Source organism: Rhinopithecus bieti, unplaced genomic scaffold, assembly GCF_001698545.2.
Source record: "Rhinopithecus bieti isolate Rb0 unplaced genomic scaffold, ASM169854v2 scaffold_115, whole genome shotgun sequence".
Taxonomy (NCBI): domain Eukaryota; kingdom Metazoa; phylum Chordata; class Mammalia; order Primates; family Cercopithecidae; genus Rhinopithecus; species Rhinopithecus bieti.
In genome coordinates, this window is record NW_016803181.1 from 84,491 (window position 1) to 93,307 (window position 8,817).

Here is an 8,817-nt window from a genome sequence, read left to right on the forward strand (position 1 = left end):
ATATATATATATATATAGTATATATAGTTACAATCATAGGGATTGTGGATTCTGATATATAAAAAATGTGTATTTTATATATATATATATATAATATGTGTGTGCATGTGTGTGTTTTGTTTGGTTTCTTAGACAAGCTCTCACTCTGTCACTGAGGCTGGAGTACAGTGGTGCGATCTCAGCTCACTGCAGTCTCTGCCTCCTGGGTTCAAGCGATCCTCCCATCCCAGCTTCCTAAGTAGCTGGGACTACAGGTGTGTGCCACCACGCCTGGCTAATTTCTTAATTTTTTGGTAGAGATGAGGTCTCATTATATTGCCCAGGCTGGTCTTGAACGCCTAGGCTCAAGTGATCCTCTGCCTTGGTCTCCCAAGGTGCTGGCATTACAGATGTGAGACACCATGCCCAGTGTAATTGTAAAATATTTATATAAATTTGGAGGCATAGGAAAAAATGCTTCATAGATTAATAAAAAGAAGCATGCACGAAGGTGTCCTAGTCCTCTAATCAGCTACTAACTCACTATACTTTGGGTAGGACATTCCATTTTTCTGGATCTCATTTTCCTCACAAAAAATATGTAGAAACTAAAGTAAGCAACTAAACTAAGCAATTTCAAAAGGTTCTTTCTGGCTTTTATTTTTGTAGAGATGGGGTCTTGCTATGTTGACCAGGCTGGTCTTGAACTCCTGGTCTCAAGAGATCCTCCTGCCTTTGCCTCTCAAAGTGCTGGGACTGCAGAAGTGAACCACCGCATCTAGCCCTTTCTGGCTTTTGTTGTTTTGTTTTGAGATGGAGTCTTGCTCTGTCGCCCAGGCTGGAGGGCAGTGGTGCGATCTCGGCTCACTGCAAGCTCCACCTCCTGGGTTCACGCCATTCTCCTGCCTCAGCCTCCTGAGTAGCTGGGACTATAGGCACCTGCCACCAGGCCTGGCTAACGTTTGTATTTTTAGTAGAGACGGGGTTTCACCGTGTTAGCCAGGATGGTCTCGATCTCCTGACCTCATGATCTGCCCGCCTCAGCCTCCCAAAGTGCTGGGATTATAGGCGTGAGCCACCACTCCCGGCCTCTGGCTTTTTTTTTTGAGACGGAGTTTTGCTCTTGTTGCCCAGGCTGGAGTGCAATGGTACGATCTCGGCTCACTGCAACCTCTGCCTCCTGGGTTCAAGCGATTCTCCTGCCTCAGCCTCCCAAGTAGCTTGGATAACAGGTATGCACCACCACACCTGGCTAATTTTGTATTTTTAGTAGAGATGGGGTTTCTCCATGTTGTTCAGGCTGGTCTGACCTCAGGTGATCTGCCCGCCTCGGCCTCCAAAAGTGCTGCAATTACAGGCATGAGCCACTGTGCTCGGCCCCTTTCTAGCTTTAAATTCCTTATGAATCTATGTGAAATTTCTGATTAAATTTGATAAGCAGTGACAAAGTAAAAAGCAATGCCTCTTTAATACTATGTACTTTCCTAGAGCCTCTGGTGGCTGAGAGAAGGGTTATCGTACTCCATAGACCACAAATGCCTAATTCTAAAAGGCTTAGAAAATACCTCTGCTTTCAATTTCCATAGCCCTGGGAATTTCAGCACTGTCATTTTAATGTTGTTAAGTAGAGTGAAAATATACCAGGGGTTCTCATATTTGGAAATTTTGGGGGATTTTTGGTGGTCACAATGGCTTAGGGGATTGTTACCTGCACTTAATTGGGTGGGTGGGGGGAATAGGAACATAAAACATCCTGCATTGCTTGGAACATACCTGCACAAAGAATTGTCTCATCCAAAATACCTATGGTGCCCTGGATGAGAAATGCTGCTACATTATGTCTGGGAAAGACTTTGACTCTGCTATCTCAGGGGAGAACGTGGGATTCTCTAGTTCTTTTGGTTACAATCACAGGAACACATTGAGGGTTGTTTTAATTTCCATGTTAACTATAATTTAGAGTCTAATTCAATCTCTTCTTTTTTTTTTTTTTTTGCCTGGGTATCAGCAGCAGAGGTTGCAGAAGATAGAATCAATCCCTTCTTATAGATTAAGTAGTCAGAAGAAATGTAAAGAATAAGTCCAGCTATTAGTATATACCAGTGGCCTCAGAAACCAAGTTAACACCTCACCCAAGACATCTGGTTGGGCAGACAAAGCATCTTTAAACCAGGTTGCTTTTACTCAAATACTATAACACCAATGATCACTAAAAGAACGTAGTAGTCCTCTAGTCCTTTTCACAAAGCAAAAATGTTGGACTGTTTTTGCCTAATTAATGCCTGAATGTGATCTATATTTTCTCAGTTCTTAGTATTCATTTATTATTTCCTGCTCTGTGCTCACCCCTTGAACCTGATGGACACACTGGGTTTAATTTGAACACTAAGCCCCATTCCTTGGCATAGTTTGTATTTGAACTCTGGTTTTACCCACTTCTCTTGGCTAACATGTCAGTTAGGCCTGACTTAAGCTTTGGTCTATGAAACTGAGCAGTGCCTTGATTTTGCTGGCATCCTCGCTAGATTGGCACGGGTCCCATTCTTTGAGAATGACTAAACAATCCACTTTATATTCCTCAAAATATTCATATTTTATATCTTGTCTTGATGTATATCATCACAATACTCAGTGATTAATTATTTTATCTGATTTAGTCTATTTCCTCAATGTGTTTATTTCTTTGAATTATTTTAAACTATTCTCAATGATTTTTTACTTTTAGGTAAATATTCTCTTAACATAATGTGTTCCTCCATATGGCATTTTTCAAAATGCTTTAAAAACTGGCAACTTGGCCGGGTGCAGTGGCTCACGCCTATAATCCCAGCACTTCGGGAGGCTGAGGTGGGCAGATCACTTGAGGTCAGAAGTTTGAGACCAGCCTGGGCAACATGGCAAAACCTCATCTCTACCGAAAAATACAAAAATTTAGCCGTGCGTGGTGGTGCGCGCCTGTGGTCCCAGCTACTAGCAAGGTTAAGATGGAAAAATCATTTGAACCTGGGAGGCGGAGGCTGCAGTGAGCCGAGATCATGCCATTGTACTCCAACCTAGGTGACAGAGTGAGACCCTCGCCTCAAAAAAGAGAAAAAAAAAAGTGGCAACTATCCATGTTTTAAGAGAAAGCTGATAGAATTATAACAATGAAAAGGACCAACCTGTTTCTGAGAATCAGACTCCTTGGACTCAAGTCACCATGGACTATTTCTGCTTTGTGTAGCTTCTCCACTATTGTCAAAAGGTTATAAATAATCAACACTGCTATTTCATGGGTAATATATTCACTGTGTTGGAGAAGATCCTGGAAATTGAAGGACAGAAAACTCACTATTTCTCAAGTTTGGCAGATTGTAGTTATACTCAATACCTTGGTAACTGATGCTTTGTAGTCTTCCTTGTTCTCTACTGGAACACAGGCACCTCTGTAGACTGAGTCTATGTCCCAGTTTTAATAATACTGCAATCTCCCATAAGATTGTTTGTAAGGATTTAATGACATAATGATGAATGGCATCAAGAGTGAGCTTGGCCCAAAATAGGTACTTAATAAATGTTTTAAAATACCCTCATTCCAACCGTTTTTGAGAATTTATATTATCATCAAAATCTGTAGCAAACCTTAAGAAGAAACCAAAGAGTAAAATGACATATTGTGTCTGGGTTTAAAAAATTATCCAGTGGGGGTAGCATAGCTAAAATAAGAGTGGCCATGAGCTAAGATTATCATAGATCACTAGTTCATGGGAGTTCATTGTACAATTCTACTTTTATTTATGCTTGACAACTGACCAAAAAAAGTTAAAAAAAAACCAAAGAGATCTTTGGTCAAAATAACTTGAGAAAATGATCAATGCTTTTAACTTATAATTGAATTGGTCTATTTCTAGAAGATTGATAGATTTTGTACTAAATTCCTATGAGAAATGGAGCACAAATCTCTCTACTTGAGGACTTTAAATTATGTTTTTAGTATTACAAACCTGAAGGGTGAAGCAGTTTATATATTGGTGCCAAACAATACAGCCATCTTGATATTGATAACAGCTGCACAAATGATCAAAGGCCTCATTTAAACGTTCCTTTAACTTGAGGTTGATATAAAAGTCCCATGGGACAGGTTGAGACGATACCTGTAAGATATTTTATTTTAAAAATTAAATTCAATTAAGTATATGGTTATGGCTGGCAGGTTGAAACACATTCCTTCCAGCCCTTCTGATAGAGAAATAATAAAGAGTTATTTTTAAAGGCATAAAACTACTATAAAAGACACAATAGCAACAAATTCTGGAAAGAGAATAAGCTGGAAAGAGAAGAGGAGGTTAACAATCCAGTTAGAATAAAAACTGATTTTGGCAGAGGAGAAAGCTGAGCTACATTTACACTACAAGGCTATTTCCCTATAGTATATAACTGCCAGCACCAATTACCCATGGAAGTGAGGCTGAGGGTGGAGCTAAGACAGGAGTGATTGAATCCCATTTAAGAGGAAGGTAGGCCTAGTGCAGTGGCTCATGCCTGTAATCCCAGCACTCTGGATGGCCGAGGCATGTGGATCACCTGACATCAGGATTTCAAGACCAGCCTGACCAACATGACGAAACCCTGTCTCTACTAAAAATACAAAAATTAGCTGGGTTTTTGGTGGCGGGTGCCTGTAATCCCAGCTACACGGGAGGCTGAGGCAGGAGAATTGCTTGACCCTGGGAGGCAGAGGCTGCAGTGAGCCAAGATCGTGCCATTGCACTCCAATCTGGGTGACAAGAGCAAAAGTCCGTCTCAAAAAAAGAGGAAGGTAGACCCCAGCTTCCCTCCTCTGCTCCCATAGCCCAGCCCAGCAACTACCTCTCCCCTGTTCTCGAAGACCAGAAGTTTATTACCTAGTGAGTATAAAACAGAAGGGCTCTGGACTACAGAGCACTAGGCACCACTGAGGGGCGTAGAAATAACATGGAAAACAGGGAAAAGTGTATATATCGGATGTTATACATGCAGCGGTTAAGATGTTAAGATGTACCTCCCTGCCCTTCCATGCTTCAGACCAATTTCCTTACTCAGCTTTCAGAAAGCTAGAAGCCAGGCTTATATGCTCCAGGCAGAAAATCAGAAGTCTTCTCTGAGGGAGAAGACTTCTCTGATCAGCTCAAGAGAAAAGATCTAAATATTGGAGGGTTTTCCAATAAAATGGCCAAGCTAGATCATCCTACGTTGAGGTCCACAGCTGTCAAGGTCTTTCCATATACACAACTACTTTCAATTAGCTTTCAGTGTTCCATACTTAAATATGAATAGAGAGTCAGAGACTTGAAGAAAGCCTGTAGTGTGAAAGAGATCAAAACAGACAAGAAGAAACAGATGACAAAGGGAGAAAAAAATGTTAAAGTATCATTAGTATCTTCAGAAAGATAAGGAATATTCTCTTTGAAATAAAGAATAGAATGCTACAAAGAAAATTCTGAGAATAAAAAAAAGAGCTCTTGAAAATTAAATATAGAAATAAAACCTAGTAAAAGACCAAAATATTAAGCTGATAAAATACTCAGAAAGTAAAAGAAAATAAAACATAGGAGAAAAAAAGTTAAATTTTTAGAGGTTCTGTCCAAAAGATGCCATATGCACCTCTAATAAAAGGAATTAGAGAATAAGAGAACAGAGGAAACTGAGGGGAAAAAATAATTTTTCCATTGAAGAAAATTTCTCAGAACTGAGGGAATTGACAGATTGAAATGGCCATTGAGTATCTAACACATAAGTGACAACAAACTTATGAAAAGGCATGTAATTGTGACCTTTCAGAATAGTGGGGACAAGAATAAGATCCTATAAGGATCCAGAAAGAGGGAAAAATAACTTCACAAAGCTTTGAGACTCAGAATGGCAAAAAAATTCAAAAGCAAAGTTAGATGCCTGTAATCCAGTTCTTTGGGAGGTCAAGGTGGGAGGATTGATTGAGTCATGAATTCAAGACCAGCCTAGGCAACACAGGGAGGCCCTCATCTCTACAAAAAATAATTAGCTGGGAGTGGTGGCGTGCATCTCCAGTCCCAGCTATTCCAGAGGCTGAGGTGGGAGGATTGCTTGAGCTCAAGAGGTTAAGGCTGCAGTGAGCCGTGATCATGCCACTGCACTCCAGACTGGATGACAGAGAGAGACCCTGTCCTTAAAAAAAAAAAAAAAAAAAAAAAGGATACAAAGAAACTAGGTATCCAATATAAGAAAAAGGTAATGTGAATACCTAGGATGATAATAAATGGAAATTCCAAGGTGACTGTGGGTGGTGATTGTGTGAAAGTTAATGTATAACTTGTCCAGATTGGAGCAGGCCAGAAACTATCAGCAGAGATTTCCTCAAAAAAATGAAACTGAAAGGATACTTAATATATTTGGACATATTGAGAGATTATTAGAAAGATGTGATGGTACCATGAGGACATCCATATTATTCAATCCATATTATTTACAAAGTAACTGAAATTACAAAGAATCAGTCCCACCTTGGCCGGGCGCGGTGGCTCAAGCCTGTAATCCCAGCACTTTGGGAGGCCGAGACGGGTGGATCGCGAGGTCAGGAGATCGAGACCAACCTAGCTAACATGGTGAAACCCCGTCTCTACTAAAAAATACAAAAAACTAGCCGGGCGAGTTGGCGGGCGCCTGTAATCCCAGCTACTTGGGAGGCTGAGGCAGGAGAATGGCGTAAACCCGGGAGGCGGAGCTTGCAGTGAGCTGAGATCCGGCCACCGCACTCCAGCCTGGGCGACAGAGCGAGACTCCGTCTCAAAAAAAAAAAAAAAAAAAAAAAGAATCAGTCCCACCTTTATTATGGTTAATTCTGCAGAGTTTCTTGGTGCCACCCAGAATAACTTGTAATCTTCACATATTAGGTATTCTCGTTTAACGCAGTAATCCTCATTACCTGTTGATAAAGTTTGATTCCATTTAAAAATCACTGTGAACATATACAGCCCTCTAGCTTTTACCTCCTGGTTTAAGGACCAGAGGCACTGGTATATTTGCCAGTTAGTAGTATCTAGAATACTTTTAAAATAATTTGTTAAAATTGTAAGAGGAGAAGACATCATTCCTATTATTAAGACATGAAATTACTGATGTGTCATCCTCTATATTGCTTTTTAAAAAAATACAATCTAGGAATATTTACACTGCTCAAGCATCAAGCTTAAGTACAAATAATCACTTATTTGTATACTGTCATACACCAGAGGACATGCGTTCAATGGTACTTACCTAATTCAATTTCCTTCTCAATTTCCAACTTAGGCATTGGTCTGTCTTCTATACACAACTCTGCAGAGGCACTTAACTCTGGTAGGGACTTCAGTAGCTGTCTGCGATACTGTGAACACCATGGTGACTGAGTAGGGTTTTCTGCCAGTGGGAGGGAAAGGTGAAAAGATATCACCAAAAAAAGAACCTAATGCTTAAACTGGACATTATAACAGAGTAGAAGAAAAAAAAAATAAAGGTTACACAGTCAGCACTGTTAATTTAACTACACTCACCTGTCTCAGGTGTTTATGAAACTGTGTTCACTTCATACTAATCTATTCTAGAAATTTCACAATTTATGGCAACTTCTCTTTTTTTTTTGAGATGGAGTCTCGCTCTGTCGCCCAGGCTGGAGTGCAGTGGCGCCATCTCGGCTCACTGCAAGCTCCGCCTCCCCAGTTCACACCATTCTCATGCCTCAGCCTCCCAAGTAGCTGGGACTACAGGCGCCCGCCACCATGCCCGACTAATTTTTTGTATTTTTAGTAGAAACGGGGTTTCACTGTGTTAGCCAGGATGGTCTTGATCTCCTGACCTCGTGATCCACCTGCCTCGGCCTCCAAAGTGCTGGGATTACAGGCGTGAGCCACTGCGCCTGGTGGGCAACTTCTTTAAGAAAAACAACTAGGCTGGGCATGGTGGCTCACACCTAAAATCCCAGAGAGTGGGAGGCCAAGGCGGGAGGATCCTTTGAGGCCAGGAGTTTGAGACCACCCTGGGCAACACAGTGAAACCCCACCTCTACAAAAAATACAAAAATTTGCTGCGCATGGTGGTGGTGCAGTTGTGGTCCCAGCTACTCGGGAGGCTGAGGTAGGAGGATCACCTGAGCCCAGTAAGTTTGAGGCTGCAGTGAGCTATGATTGTGTCACTGCACTCCATCCTGGGTGACAGAGTGAGACCCTGTCTCAAAAAAGAAGGAAAGAAAAACATACAGCTCAGTTTGCTGAGATAAACAAGTGTTCGCTAGGCATGGATATAGTGGTATGTATGATCCTACCTGAAGTCTCATTAGTAAGTTCTAGTTTCTCAGGAATCTGAAGACATTTGATGGAGGAGGTGCTTGCAACCGAGGCAGAAGAACCAGAGAAGCCAGAGGAGTGTGTGGCTTCACGACTGTCTTCAATAATTGGGCTAAAAGAATCACAAATAAGTTAATTCTTAAAGGAATAATATATATTGGCGGCCGGGCGCGGTGGCTCACGCCTGTAATCCCAGCACTATGGGAGGCCGAGGTGGGTGGATCATGAGGTCAGGAGATCGAGATCATCTTGGCTAACACGGTGAAACCCCATCTCTACTAAAAATACAAAAAATTAGCCAGGCGTGGTGGCAGGCGCCTGTAGTCCCAGCTACTAGGAAGGCTGAGGCAGGAGAAAGTGAAACGGGGAGGCGGAGCTTGCAGTGAGCCGAGATGGCGCCACTGCACTCCAGCCTGGGTGACACAGTGAGACTCCGTCTCGAAAAAAAAAAAGGAATAATATATATCAACTTTGTTATAATTTCATAAATTCTTAATGTATTTTTTTTTTTTTTTTTTTTTTT

The 8,817-nt window shown here is 41.4% G+C and overlaps 1 protein-coding gene across 3 annotated transcripts in view; it reads right to left on the reverse strand.

Moving 5' to 3' along the window:
• BUB1B (BUB1 mitotic checkpoint serine/threonine kinase B) overlaps positions 1–8,817 on the reverse strand; it is a 63,467-nt gene that overhangs the window by 4,927 nt on the left and 49,723 nt on the right. For all 3 annotated transcript variants that reach the window (XM_017867895.1, XM_017867901.1, XM_017867905.1), the window contains exons 16-20: positions 8,273–8,406; positions 7,231–7,371; positions 6,798–6,898; positions 3,963–4,112; positions 3,141–3,283 (exon numbers count right to left, since the gene is read on the reverse strand). In XM_017867895.1, the coding sequence (XP_017723384.1) occupies positions 3,141–3,283; positions 3,963–4,112; positions 6,798–6,898; positions 7,231–7,371; positions 8,273–8,406 (669 nt within the window). The remainder of the gene's footprint in view (positions 1–3,140; positions 3,284–3,962; positions 4,113–6,797; positions 6,899–7,230; positions 7,372–8,272; positions 8,407–8,817) is intronic.